Genomic DNA, 22884 nt, shown 5'->3' with positions numbered 1-22884 from the left:
GAGAGAGCGCGACCGGGGGGAAGAAGGGGGAAGAGAGGGCGCGACCGGGTGGAAGAGGGGGGAAGAGAGGGCGCGACCGGGGGGAAGAGAGGGCGCGACCGGGGGGAAGCGAGGGCGCGACCGGGGGGAAGCGAGAGCGCGACCGGGGGGGAAGCGAGAGAGCGACCGGGGGGAAGCGAGAGAGCGACCGGGGGGAAGCGAGAGAGCGACTGGGGGGAAGCGAGAGAGCGACCGGGGGGAAGCGACCGGGGGGAAGCGAGAGAGCGACCGGGGGGAAGCGAGAGCGCGACCGGGGGGAAGCGAGAGCGCGACCGGGGGGAAGCGAGAGCGCGACCGGGGGGAAGAGAGCGCGCGACCGGGGGGAAGAGAGAGCGCGACCGGGGGGAAGAGAGAGCGCGACCGGGGGGAAGAGAGAGCGCGACCGGGGGGGGGAAAGAGAGAGAGACAGAGACTGGGGGGAAAGAGAGAGAGAGAGAGAGACTGGGGGGGGAGAGAGAGAGAGAGACTGGGGGGAGAGAGAGAGAGAGAGACTGGGGGGAGAGAGAGAGAGAGAGAGAGACTGGGGGGAGAGAGAGACTGGGGGGAGAGAGAGAGAGAGAGACTGGGGGGAGAGAGAGAGAGAGAGACTGGGGGGAGAGAGGGGGGGCAGAGAGAGGGGGGGCAGAGAGAGGGGGGGGCAGAGAGAGGGGGGGCAGAGAGAGGGGGGGCAGAGAGAGGGGGGCAGAGAGAGGGGGGGCAGAGAGAGGGGGGGCAGAGAGAGGGGGGGCAGAGAGAGGGGGGGCAGAGAGAGGGGGGGCAGAGAGAGGGGGGCAGAGAGAGGGGGGGCAGAGAGAGGGGGGGCAGAGAGAGGGGGGGCAGAGAGAGGGGGGCAGAGAGAGGGGGGGCAGAGAGAGGGGGGCAGAGAGAGGGGGGGCAGAGAGAGGGGGGCAGAGAGAGGGGGGCAGAGAGAGGGGGGGCAGAGAGAGGGGGGGCAGAGAGAGGGGGGGCAGAGAGAGGGGGGGCAGAGAGAGGGGGGGCAGAGAGAGGGGGGGCAGAGAGGGGGGGGCAGAGAGAGGGGGGCAGAGAGAGGGGGGGCAGAGAGAGGGGGGGCAGAGAGAGGGGGGGCAGAGAGAGGGGGGGCAGAGAGAGGGGGGGCAGAGAGAGGGGGGGCAGAGAGAGGGGGGGCAGAGAGAGGGGGGGCAGAGAGAGGGGGGGCAGAGAGAGGGGGGGCAGAGAGAGGGGGGGCAGAGAGAGGGGGGGCAGAGAGAGGGGGGGCAGAGAGAGGGGGGGGCAGAGAGAGGGGGGGCAGAGAGAGGGGGGCAGAGAGAGGGGGGCAGAGAGAGGGGGGCAGAGAGAGGGGGGGCAGAGAGAGGGGGGGCAGAGAGAGGGGGGGCAGAGAGAGGGGGGGCAGAGAGAGGGGGGGCAGAGAGAGGGGGGCAGAGAGAGGGGGGGCAGAGAGAGGGGGGGCAGAGAGAGGGGGAGAGAGAGAGGGGGAGAGAGAGAGGGGGAGAGAGAGAGGGGGAGAGAGAGAGGGGGAGAGAGGGGGAGAGAGAGAGGGGGAGAGAGAGAGGGGGAGAGAGCGAGGGGGAGAGAGCGAGGGGGAGAGAGCGAGGGGGAGAGAGAGAGGGGGAGGGAGGGGGGAGGGATGGGGCAGAGAGAGGGGGGAGGGAGGGGGGAGAGGGAGAGGGGGAGGGAGGGGGCGGAGAGAGAGGGGGGAGGGAGGGGGCAGAGAGGGGGGGAGGGAGGGGGCAGAGAGAGAGGGGGAGATAGAGAGGGGGAGATAGAGAGGGGGAGATAGAGAGGGGGAGAGAGAGAGGGGGAGAGAGAGAGGGGGAGGGAGGGGCGAAGAGAGGGGGAGGGAGGGGGCGGAGAGTGAGAGGGGGAGGGAGGGGGCAGCGAGAGGGGGCAGCGAGGGTGAGGCAGGGGGGAGAGTGAGGGTGAGGCAGGGGGGAGAGAGAGGGGGAGAGAGGGTGAGGCAGGGCGGGAGAGAGAGGGGGAGGCAGGGGTGGGGGAGAAGAGGGGGAGGGGGAGAGGGGGAGGGGGGGGAGAAGGGGAGGGGGGAGAGGGGGACAGGGGGAGGGGGAGAGGGGGAGGGGGGGAGGGGGGGAGGGGGGGAGGGGGGGAGGAGAGAGAGACAGAGGGAAGGAGAGAGAGGGGCGAGTGGCCCGCGGCCGCGGCCGCAAATGGAGCCAAGCCCCGGGAACGGGCGTGAGCCGGCTTGAGGCTGAGAGAGACGGCCGGGCCCGGTTGCCGGGGTAACCCTTCCTGCCCTCCCGAGCCCCGCCCCCCGCCCTCCCGAGCCCCACGCTCCGCCCTCCTGAGCCCCGGCCCCCCGCCCGAGCCGGCTTCAAGACCGCCGATTGCGGCTGGGCCTGCACTGGAGCCAAGCCCCGGGAAAGGGCGTGAGCCAGCTTGAGTCTGAGAGGGGGGGCCGGGCCCAGTTGCCGGGGTAACCCTTCCCCCCCCCCCCCCCCACCCGAGCCTGCTTGTCGCGCTCCGGGCCGACGTTGACGCGCGTGCTGACTCCCGCCCCGCCCGCCTTTACTAAGATGGCGGCGGCGGCGCTCGGCTCAGGCCCGCCCCTCCAGCCTTCACAAAGATGGCGGCGATCGCAGGCCGCTTGTTGACCGGGACGGGAGGTGCCTCGCTCGGGCATGGCTGGGCAACAGAGGCCCAGGCTTCGAGGCCTGCAAAAACGGTGAAAGGTAGGAAAATTATAGAGCTCAGAGAAAAGATTTACAAATTAATTAACTTTTTAAAAAAACAATGTGTTTTAAAAGCAACTTTTTTTTTTCCTGGAAATGTAGATTTGAAAAGAAACACGCAGAAAGTGGGAAAAAGAAATGAAGAGTTAGGAATCAAGATGGCGGCCACTCACCTCAGTTCAGAATGATTAGGCCCGCCCACACACGCACCGATTGGTCAACCGTCAGGTCACTGAACTGTAGGATTGTTCAATCGTCACGTCACTCGACTCTAGGATGGCCCGCCCGCACACGCAATGAACCCACCCCCGTGACGCAGCGATTGGTCGACCGTCGGGTTGCTCGACTGTATGATTGGTCAACCTTCACGTCACTCGATGCTAATGAGTGGATAATGAGCGTAATTTTGAACGTTTTATGTATACCGTCGGCACAATTTTTGTCCGACCAAAAAGTAAATACGCCTATGAGGGTCCCCTAATGATAAGCTTTCTTTTGATATAACATATGTGTAGGTACGCTCTATAACTTTTGATTGTATAGCCGGACAGACGGAAAGACCGACAGAGAGACCGACAGAGAGACATACCGGTTTATATATATAGATTTTAAAAATGTGATTTAAAAAAAAAAATTATTTGAAGATTTAGTGATGTTTTGGGGCTTATAGTATTTATAAGTTTGACAGGTCTTCCTGTCAAACTTATGAATGAAGCATTCCCTGCTACCATTGGCTCTCCATGGCCCACGTGATCCCAGGGGACGTATCGAACTAACTGCGGCCCTGGGATACGCAAGCACTGCACGCCGGCAGCTGGAGGAGGCCCAGGATCGCAATTCCACGGGGGCCCGCAGCTCAACGGCCGGCGTGCTAGCTAAGTGCAGGTCGGGGGCTTGCACCCGCGGGAAGCCCCTGACCCGAATTTCTGGGCCCATATATCTGCAGGGTTCAAGTCTAGCATTTTCCACACACAGCAACTTCTTGGCTCAATACTACAGTATAACTGTCACCGTCAAATGCTCATTTCTGCAGGCACAACCCATTAGCAGCAACAAGCCTGAGATCAGAATGATAAGGAGTGCCCAGACATTGGGCTTCGAGTCACACGAGCAAGATTCGACTGTTGATTCTAATTCTGAGCAACAAGCTGAAAAACGCTTTATATGTAACTAACCATTTTACTGCTAAAAGGAGCTGACATTTATGAAATTATGATTTGAATGAACCTTCATCTTTCCTGCGGTTACTGGTTCTTGCAAGTCACCTAACAGCTCTCCCAACAGCCAGGTGGATAAAGATGGCCAGATGTAGTACAATATAAAGCCAGACATGTTCGCTCACTGCTTTGTTTTGAGTTTGTGGAAAAAGAAAAATTAGCCAGGGTTTTCATTCCTGGTCACTATCCTGGAAGTGTTAACTCATGCATGAATATCAAGAGAGAACAGCTTGGAACTCAGCTAGCGTGTCCTGCACAATCAAACGGCTCAGCGACATTATCTAGACTCGTGTGAGAAATTGCCTACTACGGGCAATTCGGAAGGCTGCTGGCACTCCTGGGACTGGATCTCAGCAAGCAGTCAGCTCCTTGAGGAAAGGCTGGGATTTACTGGGGCAACAAGAAAGAGAGAAACTTCTCAGCACAATGATTTTCTTGGTCACCTTCTATTTCTTATCTACATACTGCCCCTCAGCGACATCATCCAAAAACAAGAGTCAGGTTCCACATGTACGTTGACGACACCCAGCTCTACGTCACCATCAACTCTCTTCAACCCTCCACTGCCTCCGATTTTTCACGCTGCTTGTCCAACATCCAGTACTGGATGAGCAGAAATTTCCTCCAACTAACTATTGGGAAGTCCAAAGCCATTGCCTTTGTTCCCGGTTGCAAACTCCATTCCCGAGCCAATGACTCCATCTCTCTCCCTGACCACTGTCTGCGCCTGAAACAGACCTTTTGTAACCTTGCCGACCCATTTGACCCTGAGCTGAGCTTCCGACCCCATATCCTCTTCATCACCAACACTGCCTACTTCCACTTGTGTAACATTGCCCGTCTCTGTCCCTGCCTCAGCTCATCTGCTGCTGAAGCTCTCATCCATGCCTTTGTTATCTCTAGACTCAGCTATACCAATGCTTTCCTGGCCGGTCTCCCACCTTGCACCCTCTGTAAACTTGAGCTTATCCAAAATTCTGTTGCCCATATCCTAACTGACACCAAGTCCTGTTCACCCACCATCCCTGTGCTCGCAGCCCTATATTGGCTCCCGGTCTGGCAATGCCTTAATTTTAAAATTCTCATCCCTGTTTTCCAATCTCTGCATGGCCGTGCTCCTCCCTATCTCTGTAATCTCCTCAACCCTGCAACCCTCCGAGATCTCAGAGCTTCTCCAACTCTGGCCTCTTGTGCATCCTCGATTTTCATCACTCCACCATTGGCAGCCCTGGCGTCAGCTGCTAAGGCCCTAAGCCCTTGAATTCCCTCCCTAAACCTCTCCATCTCTCTCCTCCTCCAAGACACTCCTTCAAACCTACTTCTTTGACCAAGCCTTTGGTCACCTGTCCTAGTATCTTATGTGGCTCAGTGTCAAATTTGGGAACGGTAGCGTAGTGGTAATGTCAGAGATGCGAGTTCAAATCCCACCACGGCAGCTGGGGAATTTAAATTCAGTTAATTAAATAAATCTGGAAAGTCATAAAAACCCATCTGGTTCACTAATGTCCTTTAGGGAAGGAAATCTGCCGTTCTTACCTGGTCTGGCCTGTATGTGACTCCAGACCCACAGCAATGTGGTTGACTCTTAATTGCCCTCTGAAATGGCCTAGCAAGCCACTCAGTTGTAACAAACCGCTACGAAACAAAATAATCAAAAAGGCGGCTCACCATCACCTTCTCAAGGGCAACTAGGGATGGGCAATAAATGCTGGCCTTGCCAGCGACGCCCACATCCCATAAGAGAATTTTAAAAAATAGCTGATAACGTGCTAATTGTCCAGAGTCTATAGCTGCTATCTTCAGCAGTCTGGGTGTTGTCAGAATACAGATAGAAGCTGACCTCATGTCTACGAAAGTGTTCCATCATACATTCCCGTCTGCTCACTATCAGGAGAATTACGCAGCCAAGAAGTCATCGCTTATGCAGTTTTAAAATCCCAGCTGAGACTGCAGGTTCTTTTACAGCCTTGAGGACATTTTATTGCCTGCAGGATCGACCGGTCTCTCTTACCTGGTAGTTCTGGAGTAGGATCAGGCTGAGGTAGAACTCGCTGAAGGCTAACTTCAGGTCACGAATGTTCCTGTGATGTACACGTTCCTTATGGGAGAGAGGGAACACGGTCCTCCGCTGCCGCAAGTTGGAAACTGTGTTGCGGTCCATCTGCACTTCAAGTGTTGACTGCAGTTCATTCTGAAGTGTAGCAAACCTGCGCTGAGCCTCAGCAAGCTTTTCTGTAAGGCAAACAACAATCTCATAAGCACAAATCCTTTAAAAAACTTGCATTTTCTGCCCAAGAATTGTCCACACCTCAGTTCATGAGCTCCTCCTTTCAGATGCTCTCCTTTACCCTGATTGCTCTGTGTGAACAGTAATCCCTTACTCAGCCACACAGCAGCTACTCTTGCTTCAGAGGCCATTATTTGTGTATGGACATGGGCGATGACAGGAACCAGTTTGGCTGTGGATTAAGCAAAGGAAAGACCGGCCAGGGGTTTGTGTCCTAATCATGTTCAGCGGTCCTAGCGAAAAGTGCACGTGCACGAAGGCTGGCTGAGGACAAGATCTGTGAAATTCTCTGTAGTCAGGGGTAGTCTGCCAATACTCATCGTTGAGTTTGCATTTGAGTAATGGTGACTTGGTTGGGGTGAATGTGACTATCGCCTGTGGAACCAAGGGGAAACAGGAGAAAATGAGAAGGGAAAACACGAAACAAAATGGTTTGGCTGCAATGTAATGGTCAAGCAACCTGCTCACCATGCAGGATCATGAAGAATGGCAATGTGGGTAAGGCAACAGAGAGCCACTGATACACTGCTAAAGTCACCAACTTCAAATAAGAGAGAAGGAAAAAATAAAGTTACAAAATAAAAACCTTGGGATCTTATAGAAGGTATCTGAAGTTCTTATGCATCATCTCTTTCTCTACAAACCCCCTCAGTGGGAAGCTTCCATGGCACACCACTATCCTTATGTATAGTGGTTTGCCCTGGCATCCCTTTTAAGTAAATGATTTGGGCATAGGCACAGGAGAAATGATATTGAAATTTGCTGACTATACCAAATTAGAGGGGCTTGGCAAAGTGTGAGGAAGAGTATAGGAGGACAGATAGGTTAGCACAATAAGCAATGGGGGTAGCAGGTGCAGTACACATCAGAGAAATGTGAAGTAGTACATTTTAGGGAAAAAGAATAACAAAAGGAAATATATGGTAAATGGTAGGATCCTTAGTAGAAAGGAGGAACAGAGACTTAGGTGAGAGCACAGGTAAAAAAAGGCCATGAAAAGACAAATGTATTCTAGGTTTTTACATATGGTGCATTAAATATAAAAGTAAGGAAGCGGTGCTATACATGTATAAAAGATTAGTTATGCACTGACTCAGGATTATCACTGGATGAAGAGAAGATTCAGGAGTTTTTCCTCACAAAAAGGATTATTACAACATGGAATGCTTTACTACAAGTAGGCATTGAGGAAGAGACTGCAACAACATTGAAAAAGGATTTGGCTAAGAATTTGTAAAGGAAGAAAATAAAAGGAGACAGGAAAATGGGATAAGAGTACAGTATATAGCTCCAGTTGAAGACCTAGCACAATGGTCTGAATGGCCTCCTCCTGTACCGTCATTTCTATGATTTTCTCAGAGATTGTAGACAGAACAGCTGATTCAGTTCTTCAAACCCTTTAAAAAATCTAATTCAACTCTTCGCCATTCCTCGTTGGAGCCAGAAATGGAAACAGTGCCATTTTATTCCCTCGCTAGATTATTAATTCACAGCTTTCAACTCTAACCCATTAGATTAGATATCTTGCAATATATATCCCTTATTTAAAGTCAGTTATTAACGTACTGTACCTTGGTCTCTCAATATGACATTTCTCTCTAGATGGTCAATTATTTAAACCAAATCAATTTAGTTTGCAGGTTAACTGGATTTTGAAAGCAAGGAAGTTGAGAAAGGCAAGATAATTGTTTAGTACTAGAATGAGGAATATTCTCAGCTGACTACAGCATACAGCGGCCAAGTGGGGTCGACAAATAGCGCCATTTGGTTTGGAAATCTATTTTGCAAAGGGTACAGTATATACTTGGAATGCAATCTACAGTACCTTGAAAATTTGGAGACTTTTTGAGGGAATACTTCAGTTAGCAGAGACTAATTATTCAGGCTAATTGTTCAGAGTTAGATGAACTAGTATTGAATGCAACTGAAGCTTTGCAACTGAAGTTCCCTCAAGAAAAAATAACTTTTCACTCTCGCATAATGCAGCAAGACCAGAAACAAAAACACGTTAAAGCACTAAAACCTGCTTTACATTCGACAGTTACTATAAATTCCTGTGGAGATGCAGTTAATAAGCCTACAGTTTAGTGTCAGCTTGGTTCAGTGATAGCATACTCACTCCTGACTCAGAAGGTTGTGGGTTCAAACCCCTCTCCTGGACTTGAGCACATAATCTAGGCTGACACTCCAGTGCAGTACTGAGGGAGTGCTGCACTGCCATCTTTCGGATGAGACATTAAATCAAGACCCTGTCTGTCGGCTCAGATGGACGTAAAAGATCCCATGCCACTATTCAAAGGAGTTCTCCTGGTGTGCTGGTCAACATTCCTCCCTCAACCAACACCGCCTAAAACATATTAACTGGTCATTCATTCAATTGCTCTGTGCGTGCAAATTGGCTGCCGTGTTTGCCTACGCAACAATAGTGAGTGCCTTTCAAAGCTAATCAGTGACTGTGCAGACCATCAGACCCTGGCTTGAATTCCTTGTCTGTGCTGTGCTCAGCTAAGCAGTGGTAGAGACACTATAATTGGCTTCAGTGTCCCTTGGCTAGGGAGAGAAAATGAAAATCATTCAGGGTTCCGGTGTTTGATCACTATTCAGCAACTCCTGCTGGAAAGTACATGTGTGGATGGACGATGACAGAATCAGTTTCATCTGTAACGCCTTTCATGTAAAATAGATGCCAGCACACACTGTCTAGGCATTTGGCACACACTGTCTAGGCATTTGGGTGAGGTACCAGTGGGTGGCCAGTGTCCTGAAGAGCTGTACCAGAGAGGCACCACCCGACAGGACAGTGAAAAAAGCATGCTTAATAAATTTCCATTAAAGTACACAGTTCAGTCAAACGATTAATCTGGGAGGTCAGTAACTGATTAAATATTCAACAGTGATCTGTTATTTTTGCTTTCTTTCCCTTACGAGAATGGCTTACACAATGGAACCTGCTCGTAGGAGCTCCGATAAATTGAAACACGGTTTGAAGTGTTTTACAATTTATCGGTGAACGCTGGGGAGGCGCCACCAGATTGAGAACAAGCTAATCTAGTAATGTACCCATATTCAAGAAAGGGGGCAAATCTAATCCAGGCAACTGCAAAACCATCAGTTTAACATCAATACCTGAAAAAATAATGGCACTAATTATCAGGAGCAAACTTGAGGAGTACCTGCATGACAATAATCATACATGCCAACACGGCTTTAGGAGGGAAAGATCCTGCTTGATGAATGTCCGAGACTCTTGAGGAAGTCTCTTCTAAGATGGACAATGGCAAATCACATGATCTGGGATAATTAGATTTTTAAAAAGCCTTTGATAAAATTGATTAGGAATTGGGCAAAAGAAAGAAAATGCTGTGCATTTATTATTGGGGGGGGGGGGGTGGCAGGTTGTTTTGGAAGGGAAGGACCAAGTAGAGTGCCACAGAGCTCAGTATAGGGGCGCCTTCTGCTCCTAATCTACATGAATGACTTAGATGCAGTAACCCAATGCAAGCTGGGAAGTTGCAGGCAGTACTAAAAAGGGGATGTCGAAAGAACTTACATTTATATAGCGCCTTTCACGCCATCAGGATGTGAGAAAGCGCTTTACAGCCAATGAAGTACTTTTGAAGCGTAGTCATTGCTGTAATGTAGGAACTAAATTGCACACAGCAAGGTCCCACAAGCAGCAATGTGATAATGACCAGATAATCTGATTTAGTGATGTTAGTTGAGGGATAACTATTGGCCAGGACGCTGGGGAGAAATCCCCTGCTCTTGTTTGAATCTGCTGCAGGATTTTTTACGTCCACCTGAGGGGGTAGATTCTGGAGTCAGGCTTGAACCCACGACCTTCTGACTCAGAGGCAAGACTGCTGCCCACTGAGCCACGGCTGATAAATAAAGCAAAAAGAACTTGCATTTATATAGCCCTTTTCACAACCTCAGACGGCCAAACCATTTCACAGCCAATGAAGTACCTTTGAAGTGTAGTAACTGTTGTTATGTAAGGAAGCATAGCAACCAATTTGTGCACATCATGCTCCCAGAAACAGCAATTAAATAAATGACTAGATAATCTCTTCGTGATGTTGGTTGAGGGATAAATTTTGACCAGGACATTGGGAGAATTCCCCAGCTCTTATTCATTTAGGACAATGGAATTTTTTCACCCAGCTGAGGGGGCTTTGGTTTAATGTCTCACCCGAAAGATGGCACCTCCAACAGTGCAGCACTCCCTCATTACTGCACTGAAGTAGCTAAAGGTGGAGCAGAAAGGGATCTGGCAAGTAACAGGTCGATTCAGTGTGGGGCAGTACTAAAAAAAGCAAACAGAATGTTCAATTATTTTGCTACGTCAGTTGAGTACAAATCAGGAGATGGCCTGCTAGAACTGTACAGTGCCCTGGTCAAACTGCACTTTGAGTACAGTGTTCACTTTTGGTCACAGGAAGACATTCAAGGGCAATTAGGGATGGGCAATAAATGCTGGCCTTGCCAGCGACGCCCACATCCCATAATCGAATTAACAAAAAGTGGTGCAGAGAAGAGCTACAAGGCTGATCCCTTGTGTCGAAGGATTGATCTATGAGGAAGGACTGAAAAAAATGGGGCTCTTTAGGCTTGAAAGGAGATGACCAAGAGGGGAGCTTATGGAAGTATACAAGATATTAGTGATATAGATACGGTTAATTCAGAGCACTACTTCATGCTATGCTAGGACACTAGAGCAAGATGCATAAATAAAAGGAAATTTAGGACATATATCAGGAAGAACTTCTTCATACAGAGTGATCAATGCTTGGAATGGCTTTCTGGGTAGGGTAGTTGCGGAAAAAACTTAGACTCACTCAAGAAACCAGTAGATGACATGATATCGGGAACGTAGGTCTTTTACTCTGGATAGATGAGCTAAGGGAGGCAGAATGGATTTCCTCATCTGTATCTATCTTGTGGTCTTGAGGGTTTCAATGCTTAAAATTCAGTCTGCCATTTAACTGAGCAGAGTGACACTCCAGTTAAGTATAGAATTATACATAGTTAGGTGTGAGTAATAAAGCTGGTGTAACGAGGGATTCAATTATATCATAAACCACAAGAGGAAAGCCTAAATGACTTATAGACGTCACGTGAACCCAGAGGTTAAATTGCAGTCTTATTACTCACTCCCACCCATCTATTATGTTTTTATATATATATAGTGTCAATTATAACTTTATGAGTTACCTCTTTGCTAAGAATACCCTTGGGAGACCATAGATGCAAAATCATTTGAGGCATTTAAAAGGGAGACAGATACTTGGAAAATAAGGATATGAAGGGACATGGAGAAAAAGCAGGGAACTGATATTAAAAAGGAGCTGCCATAGCTAACAAACAGCAAAGGAAGATTAATGGCTGAATGAACTGCCCCTTCGACAGTTGGGTCTATGGCAAAGGGTGATCCAGCAACTGAGCCAGGCAAACTCCTCCCCCCACCCTGGGCTGAATACCCCTATAAGGGAGGGGGGGGGGGGTAGCAGTTTGCAGTTTTCCAACCAGATCTGGCCATTGTAAAAAAAAGTCAGTCAAAATAGCTGCCTATCCCAGAATGCATTTCCTCATTTGTCATGTGATGGACCAAGCCACTCGTGACTCTTTTACATTCAAGGCCATGATTGTAATGATCTGTTTAATTGGGCTCGATTTTGTAAAATATATACAGTATTTTATATTGTTTTCGGGGGGGGGGGGGGGGGGGGTAAAATTTAATTATTGGCAGCACGTTCCAACCGACACGATTGGCCAAATGGCCTCCTTCTGTGATTCTATGATCTGCTCCACTTCCTCTGCCTCTCCCATACTCCGGAACTGACGAGAGTTTCCTGAGTTCTGGTGCAAGGGAGGGAATGAAGAGAAAGCACTCAGAGGTGAGCCATGAAGGTGTAGAGATTGGCATCACAATCTGCATCGGGGAAAAAAAATAATTAATGGTTGGTAGTAATAACGTGGAAATTTACTGTCTTGCTCAGATGAGGTCTATAAACCACATGGGCTTTGCTCTCATGATTTATAATGCCAACTGAACATAAAGATATTCCATATTTTAAAAAGTAAAAATAATTATGCATTTTATATTTAGTTCTGAACATTTTTGTTCAAATTTCACCTGCGTGCAATCTAATTCAGGTTGTGAACAGTCTGGTTCAGGCTGGGAAGGGGAATGGAATCAGTGTCATGGCTTTGGAGTTTGTGGCAGGTCAATGCCTTCGGTCTTACCCATGTTTGGCTGGAGGATATTCGGGCACATCCAGGACCTGATGTCGGACAATCGTCTGAGAGCAGAGAGGCAGTGGAGGGGTTGAGAGAGGTGTGAAGAGGTAGAGCTGGGTATCATTAATGTACATATGAAAGCTGACCCCATATATTCTGATGGTGTCACCAAGGGGCAGCATATAGAATGGGGAAGAGGAGCGAGCCAAGGGTAGATCCTTGGCAACTCCAGAGGTAACGTTGTGGGGGTGGGAAGAGAAGCCATTTTTGGGGATGATCTGTCTATGGTTGGATAGGTAACAGTGGAACCAAGCAAGCGCTGTCCCACTGAGCTGGACAACAGAGGAGGGTGGTGGTATGGTTGATTGTGCCAGCCCTTGCGGAGTAGCAGGATTGCTCCTTGCTTGAGCTTAAACTTTCTAGGGCCGGTAAAGAAGACAATGAGGGATAATGCACCACGGTCACAGTCAGAGGGTGTCATTTTGTGACTTTGATTAGGGCCGTTTCAGTGCTGCAGCAAGGGTGGAAACTAGAGAGATTCAAACAGGGAGTTGTGGGAAAGTTGGGCAGATTTGGGAGGCGACGACACACTTAAGGATTTTGGAGTGGAAAGGGAGATTAGAGATGGAGTGGCAGTTTACAAGGACAGCGAAGTCAAGAGTGGGTTTTTTAAGCAGGTGTGGGATGACAGCGGTTTGGAAAGTTTAAGTTCAAGCAAGGGACAAGCCTGTTATTCTACAATGGCTGACATTTTGCAACTGCATGGGCTGAGCAGATAGCCGCTGGAGGATGCCATCCAGTTACAGGCTGACCCCATCCTCTAGGCAGTGAGCGGTGTGATGTGGTGCAGTAGGGCTCACTATTACGAATCTCACTTCAGATAATTCCGAAGAAGATTGGGCCCAAGGAACGCTGGTATCTTTTTTCTTTAAAGCTGCTTCTCAGTACTTTCATGAGAATGGAACAAACGATATAGTCTTGCTTGAAAAAAATTGGTCGCTGCGCTCAAATAGTACAAAATACTCGATTTAGCTGGGTAGACTTGTGAACAACACTTTCTGAAGAATTTAGATCTTTGAAAATGTAGATGTAAAAGAAAACGTGCTCTTAGATTAGAATCTTCAATCAGCATAAATACTATTTAAATAGATTTAAACTTATCACACCCAGCCACAAGCAGTTTAATGCTGCAACAGAAATTGGGTGCAGGGTGACAATGCCTGGGAATTAAACATACCAGGTTATTTAACGATCAGGAAGGACAGGCAGGAAGGAAGGGGAGGTGGGGTGGCTATGTTAATAAAGGAAGGAATCACTGTAATACAGAGAAATGATATTGGGTCAAAAGATCAGGATAATGAAACAGTTTGGGTGGAGGTAAGGAATAATAAGGGGAAAAAAACACTAGTGGGCGTAGTCTATAGGCCTCCGAACAGTGGCAACTCTGTTGGACGGAGTATCAATCAGGAAATAGTTGAGGCTTGTAATAAGGGAACATCTATAATTATGGGGGATTTTAACTATCATATTAATTGGACAAATCAAATTGGGCAGGGCTGCCTTGAGGATGAGTTCATTGAGTGTATTAGGGATGGGTTTCTTGAGCAGTATGTAACTGAACTGACCAGGGGGCAAGCAACCTTAGATCTGGTCCTGTGTAACGAGACAGGATTAATTAAAAATGTCCTAGTAAAGGATCCCCTTGGAATGAGTGACCATAACATGGTTGAATTCCATATTCAATTAGAGGGTGAGAAGGTTGGATCTCAAACAAGCGTGCTAAGCTTGAATAAAGGAGACTATGAAGGTATTAGAGCGGAATTGAGTAGAGTGGATTGGAAAAATAGATTAAAGGGTAAGACGATACATGATCAGTGGTGTACATTTAAGGAGTTATTTTACAACTTCCAAAAAAAATATATTCCACTGAGAAGAAAAGGGTGTAAAAGAAAAGACAGCCATCAGTGGCTAAGTAAAGAAATTAAGGATAGTATTCGACTAAAAACAAGGGCATATAAGGTAGCCAAATCTAGTGGGAGGATAGAGGATTGGGAAGTCTTTAAAAGACAGCAAAAAATAACAAAAAGATTGATTAAGAAAGGGAAGATAGATTATGAAAGTAAATTAGCAAAAAATATAAAAACAGATAGTAAGAGTTTTTATAGTTATATAAAAAGAAAAAGGGTGGCTAAAGTAAATGTTGGTCCCTTAGAGGATGAGACCGGGAAATTAATGGTGGGAAATATGGAGATGGCAAAAACACTGAATGAATATTTTACATCAGTCTTTACAGTAGAGGACACTAAGAATATCCCAACACTGGACAAACAGGGGGCTAAAGGGGGGGGGAGGAGCTAAACACGATCAAAATCACTAAGGAAGTGGTACTCGGTAAAATAATGGGACTCAAGGCGGATAAATCACCTGGACCTGATGGCTTACATCCTAGGGTCTTGAGGGAAGTGGCGGTAGGGATTGTGGATGCATTGGTAATAATTTTCCAAAACTCCCTGGACTCGGCAAAGGTCCCGGCAGACTGGAAAACTGCTAATGTAACACCCTTTTTTAAAAAGGGCAGTGGACAGAAGGCTGGAAACTAAAGAGCGGTTAGCCTAACATCTGTGGTAGGTAAAATTTTGGAGTCCATTATTAAGGAGACAGTAACAGGACATTTGGATAATTATAATTTAATAGGACAAAGTCAGCATGGTTTTATGAAGGGGAAGTCATGTTTGACAAATTTGCTGGAGTTCTTTGAGGAAGTAACGTATAGGGTGGATAAAGGGGAACCAGTGGACGTAGTGTATTTAGACTTCCAAAAGGCATTTGACAAGGTGCCACACAAAAGATTATTGCTTAAGATAAAAAATCACGGGATTGGGGGTAATATTCTGGCATGGATAGAGGATTGGCTATCTAACAGAAGGCAGAGAGTTGGGATAAATGGTTCATTCTCAGACTGGCAATCAGTAACTAGTGGTGTTCCGCAGGGGTCAGTGCTGGGTCCCCAACTCTTTACAATCTATATTAACGATTTGGAAGAGGGGACCGAGTGTAACATATCAAAGTTTGCAGATGATACTAAGATGGGAGGGAAAGTAGTGAGTGAGGAGGACATAAAAAACCTGCAAGGGGACATCGACAGGCTAAGTAAGTGGGCAGAGATTTGGCAGATGGAATACAATACTGGAAAGTGAGAGGTTATGCACTTTGGCAGGAAAAATCATAGAGCAAGTTATTATCTTAATGGCAAGAAACTGGAAAGTACTGAAGTACAAAGGGATCTGCGGGTCCTGGTGCACGAAACTCAAAAGGTTAGTATGCAGGTGCAGCAAGTGATTAAGAAGGCCAATGGAATGTTGGCTTTTATTGCTAGGGGGATAGAATATAAAAATAGGGAGGTATTGCTTCAGTTGTACAAGGTATTGGTGAGCCCGCACCTGGAATACTGCGTACAGTTTTGGTGTTTATACTTAAGAAAGGACATACTTGCTCTCGAGTCAGTACAAAGAAGGTTCACTCGGTTAATCCCGGGGATGAGGGGATGGACATATGAGGAGAGGTTGAGTAGATTGGGACTCTACTCATTGGAGTTCAGAAGAATGAGAGGCGATCTTATTGAAACATATAAGATTGTGAAGGGGTCGGATCGGGTGGATGCGGGGAAGATGTTCCCGATGATGGGTGAAACTAGAACTAGGGGGCATAGTCTTAGAATAAGGGGCTGCTCTTTCAAAACTGAGATGAGGAGGAACTACTTCACTCAGAGGGTGGTAGGTCCATGGAATATGCTGCCCCAAAAAGCTGTAGAAGCTACATCATTACATAAATTTAAAACAGAAATAGACAGTTTCCTAGAAGTAAAGGGAATTAAGGGTTACGGGGAGCGGGCAGGAATTTGGACATGAGTCTAGGTTCGGATCGGTCATGGCCCTGTGGGTAGCGGAGCGGGCCCAGGGGCCGTGTAGCCTGATCCTGCTCCTATTTCGTGTGTCTAATTCTGTTAGATGCAGGAGATGGTTCTGGGATAGTGGATTGGCGGTTAGGATCAGATCAGCCATGATCTTATTGAATGGCGGAGCAGGCTCGAGGGGCCGATTGGCCTACTCCTGCTCCTATTTCTTATGTTCTTATGTTCTTAATTTAATAACTGAACTGGCGATATTCACATTTATGAAAGATCCCAACAGTTTAACAGTATCCACTGCTTCATTGCAGGGTCCTTAAGCAGTGGTTTCCTAGAAGCCAAGTTATTTCCTCTGCAGCTGCTGCTGTACTGTTGATACAAGGACTGATTCCGCAATCCTGCGATACCAGTGAGAGGCAGGGAGAGTGGGTCAAAGCTGGGACAACACATTCTAGCCCCGACTTTCACCCCATGGTCTTTTATTTTCCCTGAGGGAGTGCAACAGTTAGAGGTGCCGGCTTCCAATGTCCCGTCTGCCTGATCAGGTGAATGTAAGAGATACTATTCAAAGAAAAGCAGGGGAGCTCTCAAGTGTCCTGGCCAAAGTTTATCCCTCAAGCAACACCAATAAAACAGTTCAATCGGTCAATTCTCTCATTACTGTTTGTGGAACCTTACGGTGCACAAATTGGCTGCTGCATTTCTCTACGACAGTGATCACATTTCAAAAGTACTTTATTGGCTGTGAAGCTGTACACCTGAGGTTGTGAAAACAGCAAATGCTGGAAATACTCAGCAAGTCAGGCAGCATCTGTGGAGAGAGAAACAAAGAGTTACCGTTTCAGGTCGATGACCTTTCATCACGACTGGAAAATTTTAGAGATGTAACAGATTTTAAGCAAGTGCAAGGGCAGGCAAAAAGGGGAGAGGAGGGGAGGCAAGAACAAAAGGGAAGGTCTGTGATAGGGTGGAAGGCAGGAGAGATTAAATGACTAAAGGACTGATTGTACAATGCCAAAGGAGATTCTAATGGGACAAGTAAAGAAACAAAAGATGGGTCGAGAAGAGGTGTAAATGGGAATGGTAGAATCATCAATGGCTGCCATGTGAAAAAATAGGGGCGGAGGTTATGGTCTGACATTGTTGAACTCGATGTTAAGTCCAGAAGGCTGTAAAGTGCCTGATCGAAAGATGAGGTGCTGTTCCTCGAGCTTCGTTGGAACAGTGCAAGAGGCCGAGGACAGAGATCAGAGTGGAAGTGGAGTGGAGAATTAAAGTGACAGGTGATCAGAAGCTCAGAGTCACCCTTACAGACTGAATGGAGGGGTTCCACAAAGCGGTCATCCAATCTGCGTTTGGTCTCAACAATGTAGAGGAGACCGCATCGTGAGCACCGAGTACAGTATACTAAACTGCAAGAAGTACAAGTAAATCGCTGTTTCGCCTGGAAGGAGTGTTTGACGCCCTGAACGGTGAGAAGGGAAGAGGTAAAAGGGCAGGTGTTGCATCTTTTGTTTTATAAATATGCAAGTTCTTCTCATCAATTAGGCTATTGATCCCAATAAGATTGTTAAAATTTGAGCCAGTTTCACAGACTCTCAATGTTGGCCAGCTTCAACCAATATCTCTCAGTAAACAAAGAACACAAATAACCAAATTATGGTATCACTGGGTTTGATACACCCAATGGAAAAGCTGTTGGCGTGCTCAATTATTAAACTACATAGTTATGTTACTGAAAAGTTATTTCAAATAAGCTGTTGGAATTCTCTATAGCACACCAGTCAGAACACTTCCTCCCAATTCTTCTATTTGAGCTATAACACTGGCATCTATCCGACAATGTGGAAAACTGCCCAGATATGTTCTGTCCACAAAAAGCAGGACAAATCCAATCTGGCCAATTACCGCCCCATCAGTCTACTCTCAATCATCAGCAAAGTGATGGAAGGTGTTGTCGACAGTGCTATCAAGCAGCACTTACTCACCAATAACCTGCTCACTGATGTCCAGTTTGGGTTCCGCCAGGACCACTCGGCTCTAGACCTCATTACAGCCTTGGTCCAAACATGAACAAAAAGAGCTGAATTCCAGGGGTGAGGTGAGAGTGACTGTCGCTTTGACATCAAGGCAGCATTTGACCGAGTGTGGCATCAAGGAGCCCGAGTAAAACTGAAGTCAACCAAAATCGGGGGGGAAACTCTCCACTGGCTGGAGTCATACTCAGCACAAAGGAAGATAGTTGTGATGGTTGGAGGTCAATCATCACAGTCCCAGGACATTGCTGCAGGTGTTCCTTAGGGCAGTGTCCTAGGCCCAACAATCTTCAGCTGCTTCATCAATGACCTTCCCTCCATCATAAGGTCAGAAGTGGGGATGTTCGCTGATGACTGCACAGTGTTCAGTGTCATTCACAACTCCTCAGATAATGAAGCAATCCATGCCCGCATGCAGCAAGACCTGGACGACATTCAGGCTTGGGCTGATGAGCAGCAGGTAACATTCGTGCCGCACAAGTGCCAGGCAATGGCTATCTCCAAAAAGCGAGCATCTAACCACCACCCTTGACGTTCAACGCAATTACCATCTCCGAATCCCGCACTATCTATATCCTGGGGGTCACCATTAACCAGAAACTTAACTGGACCAGCCACATAAAAACAAGAGCAGGTCAGAGGCTGGGTATTCTGTGGCGAGTGTCTCACCTGACTCCCCAAGCCTTTCCACCAACTACAAGGCACAAGTCAGGAGTGTGATGGAATACTCTCCACTTGCCCAGATGAGTGCAGCTTCAACAACATCCAAGACAAAGCAGCCCGCTTGATTGGCACCCCATCCACCACCTTAAACATTCACTCCCTCCACCACCGGCGAACCGTGGCTGTAGTTTGTACCATCTACAAGATGCACTGCAGCAACTCACCAAGGCTTCTTCGGCAGCACCTCCCAAACCCGCAACCTCTACCACCTAGAAGGACAAGGGCAGCAGGCGCATGGGAACATCACTACCTCCAAGTCACACACCATCCTGACTTAGAAGTATATCGCAGTTCCTTCATCATCGTTGGGTCAAAATCCTGGAACTCCCTCCCTAACAGCAATGTGGGAGTACCTTCACCACACGGACTGCCGCAGAATAAAAAAAAAGTTGCACTCAGTAGTCATGCAACATGCCTCTCACCAATCCTTGCTCAATCAATTGCCATAGCTGGGCAGATAGCTTGTCTGCTTCGTCCAGACATCGTCTGGCCACAACTCTAGGACTTGAATTACTAAGCCGCGTGGGTAAATTCCAACTTATATTATTTGGAACATGACTCCACAGACATCCGCAGTATCTGGTATCGCGCCGAAATGGCCAGTCTTCACATCAAAAGAATTCTTCATTAAATAATGACTGTTGGCAAGCTCTTTGACTGTAGGTACCATCGAAACCCAACATCCACGCATGCATGCTTTCCAGCTGAAGTCACTAGATAGTGTAGTGATCAAGAGCAGGAACCCTGGCTGATTTTTTGCCCTGTTTCTAGTCCAGGTGCTGAGGCTAATTGCAGTATCACTACCACTGCTCAATCAAAGATCAGCTATATCGACCCAGACTAGGGCATGGGCCTAGGCCTCTGCGGTCTGTATAGCTCACTGTTAGCATCTTTATCCATGAAAACATTGGGGGAGAAAAGGATGCCTACAATTTTTTAATATAATGCAACCAACAGGGATTATAGTATAAACATGTTGAGAGTTGATTGTTCTGGTCTTTTCATTGGAGCAGGCTCACATCTGAAAGTGTGTTCGTGATGTATAAAGAGCACAGTAATGTGAACAGTTGCAAAAACACATACAGTACGTTCAAGTGACAACCATTGCGATGGAACATTCACAATCACCACTTTTTTAAAATTCATTCATGGGATGTGGGTGTCACTGGCAAGGCCAGTATTTGGTTAAGCGAGTGGGCCATAAGATGGCAGATGGAGTATAATGTGAGGAAATGTGAGCTTATTCACTTTGGTAGGACGAATAGAAAAACAGAATATATTTTAAATGGTGAGAAACTACGAAATGTTGCTGTTCAGAGAGATTTAGGTGTCCTCGAACAGGAAACACAGAAAGTTAGCATGCAGGTACAACAAGCAATTAGGAAGGCAAATGGCATGTTGGCCTTTATTGCAAAGGGGTTGGAGTACACGAATAAGGAAGTCTTACTACAATTGTACAGGGCCTTGGTGAGACCACACCTGCAGTACTGTGCAGAGTTTTGGTCTCCATATGAGAAAGGACATACATGCCTTAGAGGCGGTGCAACGAAGGTTCACTCGATTGATCCCTGGGATGAGAGGGTTGTCCTATGAGGAGTGAGCAGATTGGGCCTATACTCGGAAACTGTGCTTGATGTATGAAGAGCACCGTAATATGAACAGATGCAAAAACACATACAGTGGAGTTTAGAAGAATGAGAGTTGATCTCATTGAAATATATAAGATTCTGAAGGGTATTGACAGGGTAGATGCCGAGAGGTTGTTTCCCCTGGCTGGAGAGTCTAGAACTTGGGGGCATAGTCTCAGGATAAGGGGTCGGCCATTTAAGATTGAGATGAGGAGGAATTTCTTCACTCAGAGGGTTGTGAATCTTTGGAATTCTCTACCACAAAGGACTGTGGATGCTGAGTCTTTGAGTATATTCAAGGCTGAGATAGATAAGATTTTTGGACTCTAGGCAAATCAAGGGATATAGGGATCAGGTGGGAAAATGGAGTTGAGGTCAAAGATCAGCCATGATCTTATGGGTCGTATGGCCTACTCCTGCTCCTAATTCTTATGTTGTGCTCTTATTGTCCATCCCTAATTTCTCGAGAAGGTGGTGGTGAGCTGCCGTCTTGAACCGCTACAATTCATGAGGTGAAGGTACTCCCATTGTGCTGTAATGTAGGGGAGTTCCAGGGTTTTGACCCAGCGATATGAAGTAACAGTGATATATTTCCAAGTCAGGATGGTGTGTGACTTGGCGGGGAACCTGCAGGTGGTGGTGTTTCCATATGCCTGCTACTCTTGTTCTTCTAGGTGGTAGAGGTCGTGGGTTTGGGAGGTGTTGTCTAAGTAGCCTTGGCGAGTTGCTGCAGTGCATCTTGTAGATGGTGCACATTTGCAGCCACGGTACGCCGGTGGTGGAGGGAGTGAATGTTTAAGGTGGTGGATGGGGTGCCAATCAAGCAGTCTGCTTTGTCCTGGATTGTGTTGAGCTTCTTGAGTGTTGTTGGAGCTGCACTCATCCAGGCAAGTGGAGAATATTCCATCACACTCCTGACTTATGCCTTGTAGATGGTGGAAAGGCTTTGGGGAGTCAGGTGGTGAGACACTCGCCGCAGAATACCTAGCATCTGACCTGCTCTTGTAGCCACAGTATTTATGTGGCTGGTCCAGTTAAGTTTCAGGTCAATGGTGACCCCCTGGGATATTGATGGTCACTTTTATGACTCTCACTTCAGCTAATTTTGAAGGAGATTGGGCCCAAGGCGCGGTAGCATCATTTTTTTTTTTAAAGCTGCTTTCCAGTATTTTCATGAGAATGGAAAAAACAATATAGTCTGCTTGAAAAAAAGCTGGTCGCTCCGCTCAGTAAGTACAAAATGCTCGATTTAGCAGGGTAGAAACCAGACAACACTTTTTGAATGATTTACATCTTTGAAAATTTAGATGTAAAAGAAAACTTGCTCTTTAATTAGAATCTTCAATCAGTGTAAATATTATTTAAATAGATTTAAACTGATCACACCGAGCAACAAGCAGTTTAATGCTGCAATGGAAATTAATAACTGAACAGGCAGATATTCACATTTATGAAAGATTCCAACAGTGCGACAGTATCCACTGCTTCATTGCAGGGTCCCTAAACACTGGTTTCTTGTAAGCCAAGTTATTTCCTCTGCAGCTGCTGCTGTTCTGTTGATACAAGGACTGATTCCGCAATCCTGCGATACCAGTGGGAGGCAGGGAGAGTGGGTCAAAAATGGGGCTATACATTCTAGCCCCGACTTTTACTCCATGGTCTTTTATTTTCCCTGAGGGAGTGCAACACAGTTCGAGGTGCCGGCTTCCAATGTCCCGTCTGCCCAATCAGGTGAATGTAAGAGATACTATTCAAAGAAAAGCAGGGGAGCTCTCAGTGTCCTGGCCAAAGTTTATCCCTCAAGCAACACCAATAAAACAGTTCAATCGGTCAATTCTCTCATTACTGTTTGTGGAACCTTGCGGTGCACAAATTGGCTGCTGCATTTCTCTACGACAGTGATCACATTTCAAAAGTACTTTATTAGCTGTGAAGGTTTAGACCCGAGATTATGAAAGGCATTATTATATATATATGTAAGTTCTTCTCGTCAATTAGGCTACTGATCCCAACAGGATTGTAACATTTTAGCCAGTTTCACAGGCTCTCAATGTTGGCCAGCCAATATCTCTCAGTAAACAATAAACACAAATAACCAAACCATGGAGTCACTGGGTTTGATACACCCAATGGAAAAGCTGTTGGCCATCATTTTTGCGTGC

The 22884-nt window shown here is 47.3% G+C and overlaps 1 protein-coding gene across 2 annotated transcripts in view; it reads right to left on the bottom strand.

Annotated features, from left to right (window-relative positions):
• Positions 1-22884, bottom strand: part of LOC147121714 (solute carrier family 53 member 1-like) — a 332605-nt gene that overhangs the window by 120691 nt on the left and 189030 nt on the right. For both annotated transcript variants that reach the window (XM_085982159.1, XM_085982160.1), the window contains exon 3: positions 5913-6133. In XM_085982159.1, coding sequence (XP_085838285.1) covers positions 5913-6133 — 221 coding nt within the window. The remainder of the gene's footprint in view (positions 1-5912; positions 6134-22884) is intronic.

The sequence above is a fragment of the Somniosus microcephalus genome, chromosome 3 (genome assembly GCF_052327205.1).
Source record: "Somniosus microcephalus isolate GS21.2 chromosome 3, FLI_Smic_1.0, whole genome shotgun sequence".
Taxonomy (NCBI): domain Eukaryota; kingdom Metazoa; phylum Chordata; class Chondrichthyes; order Squaliformes; family Somniosidae; genus Somniosus; species Somniosus microcephalus.
Note: the sequence above shows the minus strand (reverse complement) of the source record. Positions and strands in the feature narration are given on the sequence as shown.